Source organism: Mesocricetus auratus, unplaced genomic scaffold (genome assembly GCF_017639785.1).
Source record: "Mesocricetus auratus isolate SY011 unplaced genomic scaffold, BCM_Maur_2.0 Super-Scaffold_6723, whole genome shotgun sequence".
Lineage (NCBI taxonomy): Eukaryota > Metazoa > Chordata > Mammalia > Rodentia > Cricetidae > Mesocricetus > Mesocricetus auratus.
Genome location: NW_024429183.1, coordinates 141,255 through 165,942, shown reverse-complemented (window position 1 = coordinate 165,942; position 24,688 = coordinate 141,255). Strand labels below are relative to the sequence as shown.

The 24,688-nt window shown below is 38.0% G+C and overlaps 1 protein-coding gene across 1 annotated transcript in view; it reads left to right on the top strand.

Annotated features, from left to right (window-relative positions):
• The window catches only part of Rab18 (RAB18, member RAS oncogene family), a 29,061-nt gene extending 5,682 nt beyond the window's left edge, over window positions 1-23,379 (top strand). The window contains exons 3-7 of the mRNA XM_040735038.1: window positions 9,766-9,827; window positions 15,499-15,571; window positions 16,926-17,044; window positions 19,072-19,138; window positions 21,880-23,379. Coding sequence (XP_040590972.1) covers window positions 9,766-9,827; window positions 15,499-15,571; window positions 16,926-17,044; window positions 19,072-19,138; window positions 21,880-22,055 — 497 coding nt within the window. The 3' untranslated portion in view covers window positions 22,056-23,379. The remainder of the gene's footprint in view (window positions 1-9,765; window positions 9,828-15,498; window positions 15,572-16,925; window positions 17,045-19,071; window positions 19,139-21,879) is intronic.
• The last annotated feature ends 1,309 nt before the right edge of the window (window positions 23,380-24,688 follow it).

Below are 24,688 nucleotides of genomic sequence, written 5' to 3'. Positions count from 1 at the left end.
ACAGTCATCGTTCCTCAGGCACTCTATTTTTTTTTTTTTTTTTGAGACACAGTGTCTGCCTGGCCAGGAATTCTCCAAGGAGCCTGGGTGGGCTGGCCAGCAAGCACCTCTGTCTTAGTCAGGGTTACTCTTACTGTGTTAAAACCCCATGGCCAAAAGCAACTCAGGGAGGAAAGGGTTAATTTTGTTTTATGTTTCCACATCACAGTCATGATCCAGGGAAGTTGGGGCAGGAAGACAAACAGAACAGGAACTTGGAGTCAGGAGCTGATGCGGAGACCATGGAGGAGTGTTGCTTACTAGCTTGCTCCTCATTGCTTGCTCAGCTTGCTTTCAGAATCACCTACCCAGGCATGGCCCAGCTCGCAGTGAGCTGGGCCCTCCCCACATCAACTGTAAATCAAGAAAATACCCACAGACTTGTCCACAGGTCATTCTGGCAGGGTATTTCCTCAGTCAAACTTCCCGCTTCCCAAAGGACTTGTGTCAAGTTGACATACAACTGACTAGCACAACCTTCCAAGTGCTGGGATGGTAGGTGTATGCTACCATGCCTGGCTTTTCTTATCTGGGTTTGGGGGATGGAAATCAGGTCCTTATGTGTGCAGAGAAAAATCTTTACTGACTTAGCCATCTCCCTCTATCTACTGTGCCTTATCGTTCTTACTCTGCATCACACACAGGATTATTTTTAAATGACTTGCTTAAGGATGTATTGTAGAATTTTGTCTTTAATATCTAAGCATTTTAATGTATGCTTCCTAAATGAACAAAGATAGAATTTTGTTCATCAACAGATTTCATCAACTGCATATCAATGCCATATACAACAAAAGTAAAGTAAATTCTGTTTTGGGTCAAGCAAATTTAGTCATCTCTAGTTCCTGACCCCTCACTCTGCTTTAGGCAGGTTCTCACACTAGCTCAGATTGGCCTGAAAGTCACTCTGTAGCATGGAGTGACTTCAACCTGGTGGCAAGTCTCCTGCCCCAGCCTCCCAGTTGTTGGGATTATAGACTTCAGCCACTATGTCCACATCTCTTCAGTCTCCTTTAATTTTAACAGTTCACTGGTCTTTGGTTGTCTGTCCATGTCTGACAGTTTTAAAGTGTACAGGCCAGTTGCTCTATAGATTGTCTCTCATTTCACTTTCCCAGTGTCTTCCAAGATCTGTTCTAGCTGTGTATTTTTTGGGGGGGTGGGATCAGGGGTAGGAACGCCACAAAAATCTTCCTAGAGTGTTATAGCAAGAGGTGCATGCTGTGCATTGTTTCTTGCTGTTGGGCACTCTTAGTACCACAGTGTACCCAACTTATTCATTGTAATGTTTTTATTTTTCTCTTTGTAGCTTTCCTGTGAAAAGCCGCTTTTGAGATTGTATATGTGTCCTGTTTCTTCTCATGATTTTGTGCTCTTGTTTTAGCCTGCATCAGATTGAAAGATAATATGTGGTTCAGTCATCCCAACTATGGTTGTCAAATGTCTTTTCAAATGCTTTCCTGCTGTCTACATTTAATACTTAGATTTCTATGAGGAAACATTCCTCTTTATTTGTTTCTATCAATACAGACTCAAAATGCATCTTAAATTTTTAATAGATTTTCTTTGTCATTAGCATTTGTGTGGCATAGGTATTACAGATTTTTTCCTGTGTGAGTCATAAGAAAGGGAACCATTTAAGATACTAGCAAGTCAAACTCCATCTTGTTCTGGTTTTGATGTATTTGCTCATTTTAAACTATAATACAACTTGCTTGTTCAGAGCATGGGTTGTTTTGTTCAGTAGTAGGTAGTGAGGCATAGATGAGTAGCAACTGACAGGAGGGCAAACTTGACTGAAATGGAATTTTTACTGAAGAGGTAAATCATACCTAATATAAAAGTATAATTTTAAACTGAATAGCATGAGGACTCAGAGAATGACAGCCATCATGGGCTGCCTATATTACTAAACAGGCTTTGTCTTTTACCAAAACAAGTGCTAAAATATGTACTCATGAAAATATTTGTAATTTGTTCCCCAAGTAGGCCCTGAGGTTCTTAAAATATTTACATTTGAGCATGAGATTACTTTCTGATTTCAGTTCTAGCCATCACACAAATGGGTTTTAAAGATAAAAATAGTTGTTTCTGTTGTTTTTATCTTTTCCAGTTGTGAAAATTAGTATTTTATACAAAATTAATATTTTATCTCACAGTGGACTAGCTATGATCATATATCTTTATATTTCAATATTATAGTTAGAGATTAAAATGTGTATCATGTATAAAGAAACTTTTAAAATAATTGTTGCATATAGTATTTCACAGTGGGACTATAAGTTATATTTGCATTTTCATTTATTCAATGGTAATTAGCTAACATAACAGAGAGGGAAATACTAAAATGCAATCCTAATATCCCATTAATGTTGAAGACAGCTAAAAAACTTAAAGCCACCATGCAGATGGACTCATTCCATAAAGTTGTAGTGAGTCTGTACTGTCAGCCAGCTCCCAAAGAACAACATGAAGACTTATTATTAATTATGAAAGCTTGGCTGATACCTTAGACTTGTTTCTAACTAGCTCTTATAACTTAAATTAATTCATTTCTATTAATTTACTTTATGCCTCGTGGCTTTATTACCTCATCTCTATCTTGCCCATTCTGCTTGCTCTTGGTATCTCTGCCTTTTTCTTTCCAGTGTCCTGGCTGCCTGAACAGTCACCCCAAGGTTCCTTTGTGATGTTGAGGCATCCATCTTTGGCCTACTGGCCTAAAATATCTGACAGACTTTTCTGTAAAGGAGGAATTTTGAAGGACTCTCCTATCTTGTCTTGGCAAGGTTCGGCAGTCACTTTCTTTTGCGTCTTGCTTGTCCAATTTGGACAGCATACTGTCAGCAGTCAAGGCAAGGGCAGTTTCTTGCCTATTGGCTAACTTTTTCCACAAAGAAAGCAAACTCTATATGGAGGTTCTTTGATGCCCTTCATCTTCTCTGAAGTAGATTGGTGTTGCCAGAAGCAGATGTGTCTCATTGTTATAAAAAGCCTTATGTTTAAAACCTCTTACAAAAGAAGAAATTGAGACTCCAAATAACCTGCCCAAAGTTGCATAGCTGTTAGATGGTAGAAGTGGGGTTGACATCCAAGTTTATTTAATGGCAAATAGCATAATGGCATTACTATGCTTCATGTGTCTTTTCCATGACAAGATTAAACTAGTGTATATGTGAAAAATAAAACCTCTTAAATGCCATATCTGGTAGATCTCTGAAATATTTGAAGACCACTATCTATCTAAAATGTATCTCTGATTGACCTTGAAAATATACTTAACTACAATTTTGCTATAGGAGACTAACTACTAACCTACATTTCTTTATTATCCTAAATAGTTTGTAACTTTCAAGGACTAGAAATTTACATTACATGTTAAATGAGCTGCATAGGTACAATACCTTATACAAGAGTAGAAACATATGTATACAGTGTAACAACAATAACCTTAAATTTGTACCAATATACCAAAATATATACCAATGTAAAATATTTAAGACTAGTAATTGTTCTTTTTAGTTTGAAAGTAGATTCAATAGTCTACCCTATTATGCTATCATTTCTATGTCCCCCCTTTCATTTCAGAACAAGATCCCTGAATCTAATCTCTTTAGTTCAGCTTTTTCCTGACCATTACATATCACAACACCCTCCTCCCAAAATGATGACAAATTCTATAACCCAAAATGACCAGAAAATCCACCCCACCTCTTGGGAATGTAGGCATCATGTTCCCTAGACTGCTTCCTGATGTCTGTGATAATGGCATCTTTGGGGGACACTGAGAAAATTAGGATAATGGTCAAATCCTGGGACAGCTAGCTGTAACATTTGTTGTTCAGTCTTGGTGCAATGGGAAAGTGCAAAAAATTTCTGTAGTACTAACTAGAACAGTCTGTGAGGCGGCACTATCTCAGACAGCAGCCTGGAAGCTGTTCTGGATGCAGAATTTTGAGGAAACTACAACAGAGGCACTCTGAAAGGCTGGGTCACCTGCAGCACCCATTTTCATTGGTCTCTGCTCCCCTTGCTCTGAGAACACACAAACTTTTAAAGGTAACATATATATCTACATTAACACAAGTATGGCCTGTGTGCTGTACACAGGGCAGCCAAAGATGATTTTTGTTTTGTTTGTTTTATGTTCGGGCAGGTAAAATATATATTACTTGTTTTGTAGTTTTCCTAGGTTTGTTTCTTTATGTCTGTAGCCCGGATTTTCAGGGTATCTTCCCCCATCAAACCTGATCTCTATCAACCTTGAAGGAATCCACAGCCTTTTGTTTTCTGTAGAAACAAAGCAATACCTCTTTCCCAAAGCAATACATTTTTTGACTTCCATTTTAAAAATAACTTTTTTTTTTTGGTTTTTCGAGACAGGGTTTCTCTGTGGCTTTGGAGGCTGTCCTGGAACTCGCTTGGTAGTCTAGGCTGGTCTCGAACTCACAGAGATCCGCCTGCCTCTGCCTCCCGAGTGCTGGGATTAAAGGCGTGCGCCACCAATGCCCGGCAAAATTAACTTATTTTTAAAATATATAAGTTGGTTTAATTTAGCATAATCCAATGTCTCAGCAGTTGCTGTCTGTTCATTAGCATTCAAAAAATTCAAAATTAGCAAAGCATCATATAAGGTCTAAACTCCCTGTGTTATAATATTTTCCATCATATATGGCTTATTGGTTTTTTTATTATTAATTCTCCCTTTAAAGGCTTTACTATTTTAAAACTATTTTTATGACTGTCTGTATACTTTTCCTTTTTTTTTCTTAAGCTTACACACATTAATAAAGACACTAGCCATTTAGAGGTTTTTTTCCCTTTTGAACCTGCTTTACTGAATATCTGTAATCTTTTCTCGGTGCATGAGCAAAACTTAAACCACTCCACAGCTTAGCTCATGGTGAGCCTGCTGGCAGTGGTCTGGAGATGCATCTCTGTACTGTGGCCCATATGAGAGACTGTGGGACTAGGAAGCCATGTTTGGCTCTGTTTTTGTGTGTATTCATATTTATTCATAATTATTACTAATTATGAAAGCTCAGCCAATAGCTTAGGCTTGTTTCTAACAAGGTGTTATAACTTAAATTTCTATTGATTTATTTTCTGCCTCATGGCTTTATTACCTGTTCTCTGTATTGCCCATTGTGCTTACTCTGTGTCTCTTGGAGTCTCCACCTTCTTTGCAGCATTCTCTCTGCCCCCAAAATCCTGCCTAGCTGTTGGCCATTCAACTTTTTATTAAACCAGTCGAGTGACCCATCTTCACAGTGTACAAAAAATTATTCGGCAACATAAAGCAGTGGAATATCAAGCTACTCCAGATGACAAGAAGTAGAGAGGATGCCACAATGAAGAATTCAGAGCCAGTATGAGAGGTTTTCTAAGATGAGACCCTGCAAGGTATAAAAACAAAACAAAACAAAACAAACCAAACAAACAAACAAAAGACATTGTGTTTGTTGGAGTGATGAAGCTGAGGAATCACACAAGCATGTCTGCAGAAAATGTTGTCTTCTGTCAGCGAAGGAGGTGGCTTCAGTGCTAGCTCCAGTGGCTGTTGAGAAGTGATCCACTTAACTGTCTTTTAGATTGCAACCATTTGTGTAGGTGTGTGGTATCTGTTGTTGTTTAATTAGGATTTTTCTGATAACTGTTGATGTTGATCATATTAAGTTCTTATTTGTTACCACGTCCATGTATCTGAGTCTTAATTTTTTGCTTGTTGAGTTGCTTTCTTTTCTTTTTTAATTTATTTTTATTTCACATGTATTTGTGTTTTGTTTACTCACCACTGTGTGTAGTGCTGGCAAAGGCCAGAACAAATCTTCAGTCTAATGAAACTTGAGTCGTTAGTTGATATGAGAGTACTAGGAATGAACCCAGATCTTCTAAGAGCAACATGTGCTCTTAACCATGAAGCCATCTCTCCAGCACTTGTGTTGTTTTCTTTTTTAATTTTAATTTTTAAATTTAAATTAGAAACAAGGGTGCTTCACATGTCAATTCCAGGTCCCTCTCCTTTTCCCTCTCCTCCTCCCACGCCCTCCCACCAACCCCCCCCAGTACCCCCTCATTTCCCCAGGGAGGGTGAGGCCCTCCATGGGGGTGTCCATAGTCTGTCATTTCATCCAGGGCAGGGCCTGGACCCTCCCCATGTGTCCAGGCTGAGAGTGCATCTCTCATTGTTGGATGGGCACCCAAAGTCCATTTGTATGCCAGGGATTTGTGTTGTTTTCTTAATGTTGAGATTTTAAAACTCTTTTTAAATTCAGCATGTATATTCTTTGTGGGTGTTATTTTCTTTGTAGATTATACCCACTCTTTTATCATCATTTTTCTAATAGTGCATTTGTAAGAATTCAGGGAGGGAGGGAGGGACAGAGGGAGAGAGAGCCAGAGCACATTTCATTAGCACACAGCAAGAGAAAGACCAGCAAGTAGTGAGGTTCTATACTCTCAAAGCCTGCCCACCAGTCATGAACTTCCCCTAGCAGGGCTGTACCTCCTAAAGGTTCCATAATCTGCTAGTTAGTACCTCCAACTGAGGTCCCTTCCTCTAGCAGTGTTCCACCTCCCAAAGACTCCATATCCTCCCAGCCAGAACCACCAACTGTGGTCCAAGTGTTTCAATAAATGAGGCTATGGGAGACAGTTCTCATTCACAATACTAGGTCTTTCACAGGTTTTGTCAGATTTAAGCCTAAGTGTTCCATGGACTTTCATTCTAAATAGTAGAAGTTTTATTTTTTTTTCCCTTTATTACAAACATTATAGAAGTACTTTTAGCAGGTTGTAGTCACACCTGTAAACCTAGTATGTGAGAAGCTAATGCAAAAGAATTGCTGCAAGTTTTAAGCTGAGGCAGGACACAGATATAAAAAGAAACATTCTTGATATTTCAAATACTAATTTTATGTTTTCCAAGCTGTTGTGCCATTTTTTAAAGACAGTGTGCTGGTTAGTTTTATGTCAACTTGACAGAAGCTAAAGTTATTGGAGAAAAGGGAGCCTCAATTGAGAAAATGCCTCCATAAGAGCTGCTGTAGCAAGCCAGTAGGCATTTTCTTAGCTATTGATGTGGGAGGGCCCAGCCCATTGTTGGTGTGGTCACCCCTGGCTTGTGGTGCTAGGATCTATTAGAAAGCAGGCTGAGCAAGCTATGTGGACGAAGCTAGTAAGCAGCACCCCTCACTTGCTTCTTCAATAGCTCCTGCCTCCCTCTAGTTCTGCCCTGCTTGAAATTCTGCCCTCACTGTTTTTGATGATGAGCTGTGAGTGAAATAAAGCCTTTCCTCCCCATCTTGCTTTTGGTCATTGTGTTTCATCACAGCAGTAGTAACCCTAATTAAGACATGACACATGGTGACTCTTGTCAATTCTAGTAGGTTTTTTGGTTTTTTGTTCTTTTAGATTTTTACATTCTTCTTTTATAGTCTGTGTCCTTTATCTTACTGCCCAGGCTAAAAATGTGCAGTGCTGTACAATATTGAGTAGAGATGGTGAGGATTGTCCTTATTTCATAACTGACAAGGGAGAACATTTCTGACTTAAGTGTGATGTTAATTGTGTGTGTTTTGCAGATTCCCTTTATTAGGTGAAGAAATGCTCTTGTATCACAAGCTTATGGGGAAGGTTCCTCAGAAATGCATGTGTTTCTTGTGCCCTTTGATGAACAGATCTTTTTCAGTTTAACATAATAAAGTGTATATTACTTAATTTTCCATTTCTAAGATGGGCCCAGGTCGTTGTCATCTTTGTTGTTCTTTACCTACTTTTAAATTAATTAAGATTTTATTTAGAATTCCCATTTGTATTTGTGAAAGACATTAGTCATTGTTTGTTTTTTTTTTGTTTTTGTTTTTTGTTTTTTTTTGGTTTTTCGAGACAGGGTTTCTCTGTAGCTTTGGAGGCTGTCCTGGAACTCACTTTGTAGACCAGGCTGGCCTCGAACTCACAGAGATCCGCCTGCCTCTGCCTCCCGAGTGCTGGGATTAAAGGCGTGCGCCACCAATGCCTGGCTAGTCATTGTTTTCTTTAGCTCATACATTTTTCTGGTTCAGGTTTCAGTGCTGTATTGTATAGAACCGTATTGTGTAGAACTTAGAAAAGAAAGAGGTAAGGAAGAGTCCATTTCAGTTTCCTCTTAAGATTTTGTTTAGAACTTACATGGGCTTTAGAGATTTCTTTTCATGGGTAGACTTTTAACTATAGATTCAGTTTCTTTAATATATAGAGGATCCCTCTAGGCTATCCATTTATTTGTTTTTTGTTTTTTTGGTTTTATGAGACAGGGTTTCTCTGTATTGTTTTGGAGGCTGTCGGTCCAGCCCGGCCTCGAACTCACAGAGATCCGCCTGCCTCTGCCTCCCGAGTGCTGGGATTAAAGGTGTGCGCCACCACGGCTGGTCATCCATTTATTTATCTGCTTGTGGTTATGGAGGTCAGTGTTCATATTTATGTTGTGATGAAACATGCAGAACATGAACTATACCATCTAAATATTTTTATATATATATCTCACAATCATTCACTGTTCATTTCTAGAACTTTTAAATAATTCTTTACTGCATCTTCTCTGCAGCCCTTGGTGACCTTTATTCTACTTTCTGTCTCTGTGAAGTTTGCCTGTTCTGGGTACCTTGTGCAGGTGGACTTGTACAGCATTTGCCTTATTGTATCTGGCTTATTTCACTTAGCAGAATATTTTCAAGGCCAAGCCATGGGCCAATAGTTAATTCTATTCTTAAGTTCAAATAAGATTTCATTGATTGTGTGTACCATTTTTGTTGATCCATTGATCTACTGCTGAAAACTTGAGTTGTTTCTACATTTTGGCAGTTTCTGCATAGTGGCAGATACCACTATGACTGTGTTGTCTAAGTATATACTTGAGTCTCTGCTGTCTCTTCTTTTGGGTCTATACTTAGTGTGGTCCCGCTGCCTTTATCCATTAAAAGTTGTCCTTTTAATATTGGGGAATGCTGATCTGTTTTTTATAACAGCACCTTTGTACAGTTCTTGTTCTCTCTATCTGCAGTTCTCAACCTGTGGATAGTGACCTCTCCTAAGACCATCCTGCATATCAGATACTACATTACAATTCATAACAGTAGCAAAATTACAAAGTAGTAACAAAATAATTTTATGGTTGCGGGTCAGCACAACATGAGGAACTGTATTAAAGGGTTGCAATATTAGGAAGGTTGAGAACCACTGCTCCACATATTTGTCTATACTTATTACTATCTACTTTTTAAAAAATATATACATTTTTACCTACTTCGTGTTGGTGGGTTGACCTATGTGGTCTTGTGCAGGCAACCGTATTACTGATAGTTCATGGGTGTAGCACCCAGACAGTACTCTGAACAAAGGTGTTTAGAGTCCTTGAAAACAGCCATGATCCACAAATCAGCAAAAAACACTCATTTTGGGATCAGCACGTAAATTGTAGCTGCTGATTTTTAATACGCACAGTGATCATCTCAAATGAATTTGAGTTTTCCTTTTCTGAAGTACAGGTAGGTATCTTGAATCCTAAAACCCTTCTTCCCATTTAAACTATCAATCCCTTGCTATCCTTATTGATGCCTCCAGCTTTAGGTCTAGAATTTTCAGAATTTAGGCATTTAATAAAGTATTTTTCCATTTTTCTGGGTTTTTTAGAATAAATTTAAAAATCATATTTTACTTATGACTTACCAAAATTTTCATTTCTTCAAGGTGTTGACTTTAAGGTGAAAACGATTTCAGTGGATGGAAATAAGGCTAAACTTGCAATATGGGTAAGAATTTTTAAAATGTACTTTCTAAAATTTATTTTTATTTTATTTATGTGTATATCTATGCCATGTTGTGCAGGGATTATAGGAGGTTATGAGTTACCAGCTATGGATGTTGGCAGCCCAATTTGGGTCCTCTAGAAGAGCTGTGTTTTAGTTAGGGTTTTAGTACTGTGGAGATGGCCATTGCAACTCTTGTAAAAAAAACATTTAATAGGCGATGGCTTACAGTTCAGAGGTTTAGTCCATTGTTATCACAGCAGAAAGCATGGCGGCACATAGGCAGACATGGTACTGGAGAAGGAGGGGAGAATTCTACATCCAGATCAACAGACAGAGGAAAAGAGAGACACACTGGGTCTGGTTTGAGCATGTGAAACTTCAGAGCCCATCTACAGGGACACACTTCCTCCAACAAGGCTGCACCTCCTAACCGTGCCACTCCCTATGAGCCTATGGGGGACATTTTCATTCAAACCACCACAAAGCAGGTAATGCTCATAACAGCTGAACTATCTCTCTAGCCCACTAACATGTATTTTATTTATTTAATTTGTATTTCAATTTTATGTGTATGGGTGTTGTGACTGCATATATGTCTGTGTGCCACATATGTGCCTGGTGTCAGGAGTCCAGAAGGTGTTAGGTCTCCTAGAACTGGAGTTGTGAAGCACAGTCTCTTCAGCTATTACTTTGTAACAAAGTGGAAGCTGATTCTATTTAGTGTTCTAGAGATGAATAGACAATGGGAATTTGATATTACTTAAAGGATGTACTATAATGATAATTGTATCTTATAACTGTAATTTTACAGGCTTTAAATTTTTTCAATGTATGATGCCTTCAGAATATATTCTGAATTTTTTATTACTTTTTGAAATGTGTAACACCATCAGAAATAAAACAGAGCATTAAAATTTTTCTGTAGTTGTCATCAAACATGTCCCATCATAGTGTGAAAAGAGAATTGCTGTCTCAGATGACAGTAACAGACTGGGCAGCAAGGGTTTCTGTTGCAACTCATCTTCCTGAGGTTCGTTAGTCTACTTGCCTCTCCCCCAAGAGTATTTAGTATCAATAAGAACAGTAATATCTAACAGAAAATATTCTGAAAAATGTTGCTTTGACATTGTAAGATATTTTGAAGAGTTTAGAAATCCTGGCTTCTGATTAAGCCTTAGCTTTCCATGTTTTCATGGTTGGGTTGTTACCTCTTTTTGCCCTTCCTTCTTACTGCTTTGTGATGCGAACGTGCGAACGCTAGAGGAGGTTCTGACCTGTGGCTGCAGGGAGGCTTTTTCTGTTGAGGAGGGTTGTTTTTATTTTGTTCTACGTTTGCTTTCTGGTTACTGCTTTATGAAAAGGCTAATGGTATTGTTCAGTAGTCATCTTTGCCATGGGCTTATCTAGATTTATAAAATGTTGGTTTCCCTGTGACCAGAACAATAATACAGGGCCATTCCAAAGTGATGATTAACAGTACAAAAATCAGTGTAGAAAAAGTTTATCTTTAATTACTGAGTTCTTATTACTAAACATATGTAAAAGTAGCTAGGCATTCGATATGTATATTATACATATGCATATATGCCATTTTGCAAAGGAAAGAGTATTTTATGTTTCTAACCTGTTTGTTTTTCTTACCCATTTGCATGTGAACGTATTTCTCTATCAGTAAAAGTAGAGGTACATTAGCTTGAGTGGCGTCCTAATGTTCTGATCCATTTCTTGCTTTTATTTTAAATCCATCAATTTTCAGTCAAAGGTATTTGAGTTGATGCCAGTTGTCCACAAAGATAACTGTTGTTCCTATAAGCATCCCACTTTCTTCATCTGTGTGTGCTTATCTAGTTATTAGTGTTGTAGGCTAGCGGCAGAAGAGGTGGCTGTAGAGTGTGAAGACCTGATATGAGTTTCACCCCCATTGATCATATTGCTCTATCCACTCTTCTAGATTTCTGTTAAGCATTGCTGTCCTTTCTCATTTATGACTCTAATAACTTTTTAAACTTATATTTGTATTTCTGAATTTTTTCTGATAGTGATCATATTTGCAAACAAATTTTTCTATCCAGTCAATTTTATATTAGCATTTGTTTTTTCCATTATTTAAAGTCTTTATGTAAAGAGTTATGTTATTGTAACCATTTTCTGACATATGCTAGTTCTTTATCTTCATAATGTAAGTAGTCACATCAAATAGATAAATTCTAAAGTTTTCTGGGCATTATAAAGAGATTTTATGACTCATGTAGTTTTTAATGCTTAAACAATTTATTATCTGTTTTGTTTACTTTCAACTGAATTCTCACTGTATTAAAGGACTATTTCTGGAAAAATAGAATCTTTACATAATAAAAACGTTAGAGCTCTTTGCTTGTGATGTTTTCTACTCTGTCATTTATCTTTAAAGTATTGCTTAAGGTAAATATGTGCTTATGTTCTTATACATCTGTATAACCCTGACTCTCTTACCTTGTAGGGTTTTGGTAGTTAGTACCATCACTCAAAGCTTGCTGAAGATAATGTGGAATGGGAAGGAAACTTATGGGATACTCTTACCTTATCAAAGCTTTTTAGTATTTATTTGATTCGGTCATTTGTTTTCTTTATAGCATCTGAGTGTCATGTCACAATTGGGGAAGAGGGGCTTCCAGACAATATTAGAAATGTATGAATCCATAATTTTCCCTAGTTTTTGCTGGTTTGTTTATAGAAATACAGTGAGTAAGTTCCTCTCCTTGTTAGCTGCATAGCCCTGCCCCCACTACCTCCAAAGTGCACACTCACCGTGGCACACATTGCCTCTGGGGCCTGTTCTCTTCCTTTCTACACCCTTGCCTCACTTGGATGCTCTGAATTCTGTTATGTAGCCTTTCTAGGACTCGCTCAGCCCTTGGATCTAATCAATATTTATCTTTAGTAATCTCTTATTCCCTTGCTTTTCCCTATTAGAAAATTAAAACCACAGGCTATAAAAGGATTGACCTCTTTCATTTGAACAAAGATGTCAATATGCTTTACATTAATTTCTGGTTTTGAAGACAAACACAAGCAAAAGTGTAATGTCTTGACTATTGAGTTCACAGTTATTTTAAATTCTTGTCTAATGCTATGGTGCAAGATATTATCATACTAAAACATTTATATAAATGAATCACAAAATGCCAAGGTTTTAACATCTGGTCTTGGTTAAATTTTCACATAGTAATTGTCAAAATTACTTTCACATTCAAATTACCAAAATTACATGGTGTGTGTCTGTGTCTGTGTGTCTGTGAATGAGTGAGGGCGCATAAGTGCTACAGCATACTTGTGGGTCAGGAAATAACTTCCTAGAATCTGTTATCTCCTTCCACCATGGAATCCCAGGATTAAACAGGCAGCTTTTACCTCCTTAGCCATCTCAGCCCGAAGGCAGTTTTTGAAGTTGTTCTCAGTGTTCATACTAGATTGCCCTGTGCTAGGTCTAGAAATTAATTTATTGGAATTTTCTGTTTCACAACTGATCTTATGAAACAATTTCTTAATTGTGAAACAGTTTGCTGTTGGTAGCTTTTTCTTCTGTTCCCTTTCTGTCTTTCAAAACAAAGACAAAGACAACAATTAAAAAAAAAAAGCCTGGAGTATTTAAAATGCTTCTCATGGTGAAATTCTGAGAATTCCAGCAGTGTAGATACTGAATATTTGAATGGTGTTGTTTCTTTATATGCAAGCAAATTGCTAGAGTGTTTCTGATAATAACTTGTCTTTTTACAGTATCATTATTATTTTATGTGTGTGAATGTTTGCCTGCACACATTTCTGTATACCAGGTGCATACTTGGTGTTCCCAGAGGCCATAAAAGGGTGTTGGGTTCCCCTGGAACTGGAGTTCCACACTATTGTGATTGTCTATGTGGGTACTGTGAACAAAACCCTGGTCCTCTGCAAGAGCAGCAAGGGCTCTTAACTCTCCAGTCCCAATTTCATTTTCCTGAGTTGGATTGTCTCAAATAGATGCAAATTTAAGTTTCTGAGCATTGATAATACTTATATTCCTGACTTGAGTGAAGTAGATTTCATGTGTGATTAAAAGCCTTAAGTCCAACATGGCAGAAAATCCTCTTTAGTTGCATTCTGTCTGGGTGTATTGAAGCCAGTTGCATACTGTTGTGGTGGCAGAATTAGACACGTAATTGTTGTATCACTTAAAAGTTGTTTCATGATTCCCAGTTGGCTTCTTTTACAAATTTGAGTCTTAATCATTCAGTGATAGCCATGTCATGGTTATTAAAATAGTTACCTCTATTGTTGTTATAATCTTCTCAAATAGTATGTCTGTTGATGAAATTTTAGTTTATAGAATTGTTTTTTAAAACTTAAGCATGTATGCAAATTGAGTGATTGTAGGTAAAAGGGAGGTTTTGCAAGAAACTTTGAAGCTTGAGGAATTTGAAGAGAAAAATTGTTTTTTTACTACAGTTTTCTGACTGGAAATATGTCTTTATATGAAATGTAGCAGAGCTAGGGGTTACATCCTTGCAGCTATGAATCTGGGAGCAAGGGTGGCACATTTCAAAACTCATTAGGCTGGAAGTGATTTTCCTCTTAAGTGTCTCTTGTGAGACTATGATTTCCTCAGGTACTCTTTGTTGTCTTACAGCATTCTCTTCTCAAACTCCATATTTCTGGCACCTCTTGTTGCTGTCTGAAAATTCCTCTCCAAACTTAACAACTTCTTAGAGGCTATGGACACTTTTTATGTCTGCAGGAGCTTGTACTTGTCCCATAGCAACACTTGCTTTTGCACGGTGATCCTGGCAGCTAAGCTGAGGTTTGATGTGTATCTTTACTTCATTCAGGTTACCTTACATCAGAGGCCCAGAGAGTAAATATTTGATCCAACCTTAAACTGGGCCATATAGTGATAAGTAGATGAATGGGCCTGGCTGTTATTAAGACTTTGTTTACTAAACCTTTCATTATAATGAGATAGTTATAATAGGCTAAAACAGCAGTTTGCCAGATGCCTCTCTATAAGATCCTAGATACCTTAAAACACAATCCAGGGATGCTGCAAAGACTGGGAAGAAGGTCCTGAACAAGATGAAATTAGTGTCTTCCTCCTCTTCCTTTCTCTCCCTCCTTCCCTGCTTCTTTCCTTCTCCCACTGTAATGCGTTTTGCTTTATATATTTCCCTAAAAGAAAATATGGCCTTCTTTTTTGAAGCATATCTTTAAAATCCCTTCCCTGTATCTCTCTAAGACAGTGGTCCTCAGCTTCACTTCATCATAATAACCTAGGAAGATTGAGTTTTCCTGTCCCTAACCCAGATTGCCTAGATGGATTCAGTCAGAATCTTCAGGCATTTGACATAAACATTCCCAGATAATTTGATTGTGTAGCTGAAGTTAAGAATCATGACATTTCAAAGAAATGTATTTCATGTGCGATAACAATCTTAAGACTGTAATGGCAGAAAACCTTCACTTGTGTTTTTGTAGAGATGGCCCAGTATTAATTGATTTTATTTGTGTAACATTTACTTATTTACATTATTAGTAAATGCACATCATATTTAAGTTCCAAGTGTTTTTAATACATTTTGACTTGCTTAAATATGTTCAATAACATTGAAGATATGCTATTTATACTTTGCTTTACTTAGTAATAATTGATTGTCATTTCCAGGATACGGCTGGTCAAGAGAGATTCAGAACATTAACTCCCAGCTATTACAGAGGTGCACAGGGAGTTATATTAGGTAAGTATTTTACTTTAATATATTGTTTAAAATATAATCCATTGAAATTTCTACTCTAGGAAGATCAGTATTTTAATTTCCTTTAGGGGTACTCGTTATGTATATATGTTCATATAGATGTACTTGTAAATTATAGAGACCTATTTGATATTATTGAATATCAAATGTAACTTTTTTTCAACTCTCTGTGGAAATTTAAAAATAGAGAAGACATTTTAAAAAACATGTTGATGAGGACATATATTGAAAATTAACCCACATCTGTCCTAGAGTGCTACAGAAACTCGTGTTCATTCATCAGTAAATTAACATTTGTTTTGATCTGTAGTTAGAGTATTTGTTATTAAGTAGAGTCTGTTTTATCAAAAGTAGCACTAAACACCGTTAAGGATTTATAATCACTCAAAATTTAAAACCAGAATATTTGTTTTTTAGATAATATGCTGAGAAGTTCATAGCCATCCTCCATATATTTATATTATTTTTTTAAGAGTAGCAAACAATTTGAAAAGTGAGCTCTATGATGCAAATTGACACAAGACAAAAGTAACAACAGAGGAAGTCACACAGGATCACTTCACTCAATTTCTGTCCTAGTTAGCGTTTCTATTGCTGTGATGAAACACCTTGACCAAAAACAAGTTGGTGAGGAAAGGTTTATTTGGCTTACACTTCCACATTATAGGTCATCATTGAAGGAAGTAAAGGCAGGAGCTCAAACTGGGCAGGAACTTGGAGGCAGGAGCTGACACAGTGCCATTGGAGGAGTGCTGCTTACTGGCTTGCTCCTTATGGCTTGCCAGTCTGCTCTTCTATAGAACCCAGGACCATCAGTCCAGGTTTGGCACTATCCACAATGAATAAGGCTTTCCTCCATCCATCACTAATTAAGAAAATAGCCTACAGCTAAATCTTATGGAGGCATTTTCTTAATTCCTCTCAGATAATTGTAACTTGTGCAAAGTTGATATAAAATGAGCCAGTATAATAACTACATTGATATTTTTTTTTAATTTGTAAATTCTGATACTTGGTTAAAAAATAAAGAGGTTCATAGATATTTAAAGTCGAGTAATATTTTGATATCTTGTTAAGATTTAGATTAAGATGTTGTGCTTAGATAGACCTCAGCATTATCAAGCTGCAGTTTTGTTGTAACTGATTGCCAGTTGCCACATAGGTATAATGTTACTATGTTGTTAATGATTTAAATTTAAGTGTTCACTAGTCAGCACTCAGGGATTAACAAAAGCCAGACTTGCTTATACACTATTTTCTTTTATTGAATATCAAAAATAAATCATTGCTCTTATTTTGTATGATTTTTAAATTAGTGGCTTTGCTTTTATTTCAGTTTATGATGTCACAAGAAGAGACACCTTTGTTAAACTGGATAATTGGTTAAATGAATTGGAAACATACTGTACAAGAAATGACATAGTAAACATGCTAGTTGGAAATAAAATTGATAAGGTAAAAAGCAGACACTTGACATTTGGGTAGCTCTTTTTGGGGAGGGGAGAGGAGGAGAAATGAGATTTAAACATAGCACTTCTGCATGTTAAATACATGTTCTACCATGGAGCTGCATCCCAACTCTTTTTAAATTTTGTCCTGATAACTTTCCCAGGCTGGTACCAGAATTGAAATCCACTTGGGCTTTGCCTTTGTTAGTGTTTCTAAGAGACACCATATCATCAGCAACTGTTAAAAAGGAAAACATTTAATTGGGGCTGGCTTACAGTTTGGAGGTTCAGTCCATTATCAAGGTGGGGAGCACGGTAGCATGCAGTCAGGCATGGTGCTGGAGAAGTAGCTTAGGGTTCTACATCTTGATCCATAGGCAGCAGGAAGTAAACTGTCTACCACACTGGGCATAGCTTGAATATATGAAACCTCCAAGACCACCTCCACAGTAACACACTTCCTTCACCAAGGTCACACATAGTTTGACAAGGCCACACCTAATAGTGCCATTCATTATGAGTCAAACATTCAAACACATGAATCTGTGGGGGACATACCCATTTAAGTCACCACATTCCATTTCCTGGCCCCCATTGGCTAGTAGCCATTACATAAAACAAGATATATTTAGTTCTATTTCAAAAGTCCCCATAGTCTATCACAGTCTCAACAATGTTTAAAAAGTCTGAAGTTCAAAGTCTCTTCTGAGATTCATGTAATCTCTTTAACTGTAATCCCCTGTAAAATCAAAACAAAAAAACAGATCACATACTTCCAACATATAATGGCACAGGATATACATTACCATTCCCAGAGGGAGGATAGTGAGGAAATACTGGGCCAAAGCAAAAACAAAAATCAGCTGGGCAAACATTAAACTGTATCTCCAGGTCTAATGTGGAAATGTTCTTCAGATCTTCAACTTCTTTCAATGTTGTTGACTGCAACACACTTCTTTCTCTTGGATTGGTTCCACTCCATTAGCAGCTTTCTTCAGCAGGTATCCCAGGGCTCTGGCACCCCCAACATTTTTGGGTCTTGAAGGCAATTCAGGCTTCACCTTCACAGCTTCACACAATGGCTTCTCTGGGCCTCCATGCAGGGACACCCCTGTCTTATGTCTGGCCTCAGTAGCTTTCCTTAGTTGCAGAGGAAGATTCCATAACCCCATTCTTCTGTCCTTGACTCTAAAGCCAGTGGCTGAAGCTACCAAATTCTGCTGCTTCCTGGGGCTGGAACATGGCCCCCTCGTTCAATTACATCTTTGTCAGCTTTCTGGTTTTGATGATTTCCTTCACGGCCTAAGCTTGGCTGTCCTGGAACTTGCTCTGTAGACCAGACTGGCCTTGCCTTTGTCCAAGTGCTAGGATGAAAGGCATGTACTATCACTCTTGGACCTAAGCTGTTCTTTTAATTCCTTTTCACAATTTGAAATCTTAGCTGGATGAAGTCTTGCCCTGAGGTCTCCATTCCCTTTATTCCAATTAACACCAGGTTTTTCTTTTAATCTGTTTATCTCCTTGAACACAGGATTTAGCTCCTTTCCACTTCCTGGTACCCCTTTTCTTCTTAAGTTATACATTTGTTTTCTCAGCTTGCTCCTTTGCATTTATAGATCTTCAAAAGAGTAAACAACAGAGTCAATACTTGGCTGTTTTAAGATTTCCTCTGTCAGTGGAATGAATCCAAAACTCTTTAGCCTTAGGCTGACTTTTCAGACAAGGGAAAAAGAAAAAAAAAAGCCACATTCTTCACTAAGTTATCACAAGAACATCTCTACACAGCATACTAACATCCTTCTCTCAAACCTCTCGAGCCACGCCCCCACAGTTCACATCACCCTCAGCATCACTGTTTTCCATGTTCCTACAAGGATGTTCCTATTCAAACCACCACAGCCTTCTAAGTAGTTGGGAAGACAGTCACACCCTACCACCCATACATATAGTTCTAAGTAGTTGGGAAGACAGTCATGCCCCACCATCCATACAGATGACTAGCAGATTTTAAAATTTGCTGCTTTTATCTTTTAGGAAAATCGTGAAGTTGATAGAAATGAAGGCCTGAAATTTGCACGCAAGCATTCTATGTTGTTCATAGGTAAGTGTGTAAGTGAATCTTTTTGACCTTCAGGAAAAAGTTTTTAAATAGTGGTTTTGTTGAATTATTTTAAAAAACCATAAAATGTATACAGTTCATTTTTGTTTAATGATATAAAATCTAACTTTAGAATGAGATTCCTTTTCTTTTGGTTGAAATCACAGAATATAGTTGAAATGTTCCCACTGGTACACAGGGCATCAGATCAGCACCATCTGGGAGTTTGGTACTAATAGAAATGTGTCATCTCAGGCCCTAACCCACTTTTTGAATTGGAATCTAAATTTTAGTGATATCGTTGCATGGTTTCTATGCATATTAATATTTGAGGCAAAGGTTGGCAAGCTAAAACATGGACCACTCCCTCCATTATATAAGTATAGGCATGCTTATTAATTTACTTACTTCCCTTGGCTGCTTTTTGTGATATGTGAATGTTTGTAGTTCCCATCAAGCTATATGGCTCACAAAGCCCAAAATACTTAGTCTCTGGTGGTTTGTATAAGTTTCTCAACCCCCCTCTCTAGAAGAGTGGCCTGAGTGTACCTTTTCTCTCTGCTAACATGGGATTAAAAGTTTCTTAAAAGTACCCAAGCTCAGACTGGAGAGTTGACTCAGCAGTTCAGAGTGCTTATTACTCTCACAAAGGACCCATGTTCGATTTCTAGCACCTGTGTGCTAGGTGACTCATAGATCTAGGGAACATTCCACCCAAACACAAAGGGATATACCTTCTTCTTGGCACCACATGGAACCTTCTCTAAAATTGACCACATAATAGGAAACATAGCAAATCTCCACAGATACAAAAAAATTGGAATAACCCCCTGCATCTTATCAGACCACCATGCATTAACATTAGAATTCAACAATAACACAAATCGCAGAAACCTTACAAACTCATGGAGATTGAACAATGCACAATTGCACCATCCCTGGGTAAAGGAACAAATAAAAAAAGAAATTAAAGACTTCCTCGATTTCAATGAGAATGAAGACACCACATACACAAACTTATGGGACACTTTGAAAGCAGTGCTGAGAGGAAAGTTTATAGCACTAAGTGCCCACATGAAAAAACTGGGAATCAAGAATTTTACCTAGACACAGGATGAGACAATGTTCAGATATCCGGTAGATGTGCTACATGTTTAGGTGGCATTTAAAATCTGTGATTGGTAAAATTGTTCCAAGAATGTGGGTCCAAAAGGGTGGGGGATTGACCTCTAGGATACTCTAATGAAGGGCCAGCAGAAAGACCATGAGTGACATGCCATTGAGATAGGAGGATTCCTAGGCATGTTGACTGTGCTTGGAGTCACAGGAGCAAGAGTATTAAAAGAGGGAAGTGATTAGTAACACCAGATGCCAAGGATATCAGGTGAGGTTAGTGTGCTCAACTTGACCAGAGGAACCAGTGCTGATGGCCGTGAAAGGAATGCCCTTAATGGAGTCGTGGGAACAAAGCCAGAGTAGACTCTGCCTACCCTCACACGCAGCACACCTTCTCATAGTTTCAGTTACCACGGTCAGTCTTGTTCAGCAAGCATGAAGAACGAGATTTAATTATACAATTCTAATTGCTTAATTTTATTATTAGTTATTGTTGATAATTTATTACTGTGTTCGATTTTAAAAGTTTAAGTTTATCATACGCATGTATGTGTAGGCACATATAGGTAGATGTAGAAATACCCTGGTACATGTGCCCTTTGAATGGGATTGGCTGCTGCCGGGTGAGAAAAGCTTGTGAGGTGAGAGGGTGAAAGCAACATATGCAAACAACACTCTGGGGTGATTTCCATGGAGAATAGAGACACTCGGTGGTTCCCTGAAAGGTATGGAACAAGCCTGTCTTGTTAATAAGATGGAAAATGTTAGCAGATATTTAGACTGAAGGAGAATGTTAGAAAAGGGAGTGAATGAGCCTTCGGTAAATAAGGAGTGGGTCATGGGAACTGGAGAAGGGCTGGTTTGGGCATTAGCACGGGTAGCTCATCTTTCCACAGAGTGACAGGACAGGCAGGAAGCTTGTAGTGGGATGACCAGAGCATCCTTACCAAATTGTTTCTGTTGCCCCACCACCAAACATCCTTTTCATACTAGATGAGCTGCTGGAGGCTTAGCTTAGTGGTAGAGCACACATGCCCATCATGCACAAAGTCATAGACTCAGTCGTCTGAAACAGACTCCAGAGCATCAGCTGAGATAGAGCAGTAAGGAAGGAATGCAAGGAATCCTTAGATAGCGAGAAAGACAGGTAGCACTCAGTTTAGAGGGCTCTGTGTGCTAGCACATGTAAAATGTGCCAGTGTGCTTGACTATAGGCATTTCATCTATCTGCATGTCACCGAATAGCTACACATCCAGAAAAAACAAGTAAATCATTTATGTTGCAGTATGGGATTCCTTATTTTAAAATAGGAATGCTATCTGCTTTGGGGGCTCATTTGAAGAATTAACTGGAAACATAAGAAAAAACTTAGACCACTGTTTGAGTGGTGCCTTACAAGTTGCATTAGCTTTACAAATCTTAGGGCTAAGCTGATACGCTGGTAGGTAGAGTTTAAGTAGCTCTGTGTGTGGAGTGGAGGAAATTTACTAATTCTAACCCTGTGGCAAGAAATTGCTGATTTGATTGTCGGTATCTTGTAGGCTGCTATTTATGCCATAATAATTCTCCAGAAACACACAAAAATATGTCAAACAAAAATACTGTTATCCTTTTTCTTGAATTTTAGAGGCAAGTGCAAAAACCTGTGATGGTGTTCAGTGTGCCTTTGAGGAGCTTGTTGAAAAGATCATTCAGACCCCTGGACTGTGGGAAAGTGAGAACCAGAACAAAGGAGTCAAGCTGTCACACAGGGAAGAGAGCCATGGAGGAGGGGCCTGTGGTGGTTACTGTTCTGTGCTATAAACTCTGGGGATTCCATCTCTTGCATATTTGATTGGATAGTAACATCTTTCTGTATAAAAACTCTTAACTGCTATTAGGGACCTTGCAGTTTGCACATAATTGTTTTTATCATGGCAGTGAGTACTTGCAAGAAACCCCCTCATTGGCTTTCCCAGGTGAAATGTTATGATACGCATGCCCAGTTTGCAGTCTATGGTTTTGGTTTTTTTTTGTGTGTGTTGTTTTTTTATGTAACATAAAATAGGTGTACCTTCATGAGTACATTTGATTTTATGATTTACATTTATCATGTCTTTTTAAAAGAATATCATCTGTCTAATATGTGTTGCTGCAAGTCTGCTTTTGTTCTCCTTTTTGCTTAAATACACTGATCAATTACTGAATTACTTGGTATGTAGAACTAGAACCATGGGGACATATGCAGGTATCATCAAGCCTATCCAGTTTCCCTTGAGGAATAACACAGCATGATTCACAGCTTTTCTAGGATGTTTGAGAGTCTTAGTACTAAGTAGAATTCTCAGTTCAGAATGTAGCCCATGCCAAGTTATAATTAAATTTCTATTTGTTCTGATGATGCTTCCAAAATAGTATTGCTAAGTTAAAGCAGTTTGGTATTTTAATTTACTCCAGTGATTAGCTCAGTTTACCTGGAGCTTTAATCCATTGCACACATTGGGTTCCTGTTCCTTGGTGCAATGTTTTAGTTACATGGCGTCTGGCAGGATGACAGTAAGTCTTTCCCTCATTTGGGAGTCAGAAGGACATGAACAGTATATTATAACTCCTGTAATACTTCCACTTTTAAAATCCAACATCTTTTTTTCACAAGTGTTGGTAGTGTTTGTCCAGGTGCCTCAACTGTAGCTTGTGTAATGACTATCTGTATCTTACAGCTTCCATAAATGGCTAATTGCTACTCAAAAACCTATTTCTGTGTTTTGAAGGTGGGGGAGAAAACACTAAATGGATAATTTGAGAAAGGCATATTGCTTCCAGATCTGAATGGTGGGGAAATGCTATTGCAATGAATTGTTGATAATTTACTGTAACAAGTAGCCAATAGTTTATTAAAAAAAAACAACCTGTACAGAATAATAAACCTTTTCCACAGTATTCAGTTTTCTAACTCCTTGTTATAGTACATTGAGTGTTTTTTCACTCATATATTATTTAATTTACATTGACCTATGCTATTTATGCTCCATAAGTAATATGTACTTAGGCTGGTCACTGTACTATCCCTCATTAAGATTCTGATATTAATTTTTGCAGTTTATTCTCTGTGTACAATGGTAAATGATAAACATTTTTGTGTACCTTTGCATTATGTGTATTAATGGGTTTACTTCAGATTGGCTTTTTTCTGACCAGGGTGTCTTCATATATTGAAACCTTACATTCTACTTCATTTATACTTGGTAGTCTACATGTGGTTAGAAGTTTTATACATTCTGTATATTTTTATTAAATATAAGACTTTTGCTTCTATAATGTTAGAGAAAGGTAGCTCACAATACACTTATAATTTGGTCATGTTACATTAAATTTTAGATTTATGTACATTTTGAGTCTGTCTTGACAAGACTTCTGCTTATTTTTGCTCCATGAGTTAATTGTCTTTATTACTATTGGATTGCCACCTTGATTTGATCTGAACTTGAGTGTGAGTCACTTGAATGTAACTTTTAAAAGTTGATTGTGGTGTATGGAGAGGTGGTTCAGTGGACAAGTTAACTTGCCGCACAAGCTTGAGGACTGGAGGTTGCATCCCCAGAAATCATCTCAAATGCCAGGTGAGTAGCAGCAACTAGCTCCAGCTACAGAAGGTGGAGACACAACTATAGTACTCATGTTGGTAAGATTTGGGTTCAATTGAGAGAGACTTTGCTTCAAAGAATAAAGTGGAGAGCTATTGAGGAAGTCTCAGCATCAACCTCAGGCCTCTATCTACATATGGACACACATGTACAACCTCACACACTCAAATTAATTAATTTTGATGGGTTTATTTTATTTTATTTGTTTTTTTCTTTTTTATTATTAATTTTTTTTATTTGGTTCACAAGTCAGTTCCAGGTCCCTCTCCCTTTCCCTCCCCTCCTCCTGTGCCCTCCCCCTTCCCCCCCATTATCCCCTCATTTCCCCAGGGAGGGTGAGGCCCTCCATGGGGGTGTCCATAGACTGTCATTTCATCCAGGGCAGGGCCTAGACCCTCCCCCTAAGAGTTCAGGGTGAGAGTGCATCTCACATTGTTGGATGGGAGTCCAAAGTCCATGTGTACTCGGGATGAATACTGATCTACTGCCTAAGGCTCAATAGATTACCTAGGCCTCCTCATTGACACCCCCATTCAGGGGGTCTTGATCATCCCATGGATTCCCAGGCATCAGCCTGGGATTCAAGAGTTAACCCTTGTCAGGTCAGCTGTTTCTGGGGTTAAACCAGCCAAGTCTTAACTCCTTTGGTCATCAGTCCTCCCTCTCTGTTACTGGCTTTCTTGAGTTCAGCTCAGTACTTAGCCGTGGGAGTCTGCCTCTTCTTCTATCAGCCACTGAATGAAGTTTCTGTTTCCCAGACTCTCTGGCCATGGGATTGTAGGCTGGCACTCCCCAGATCTCTGTCTAAAATCC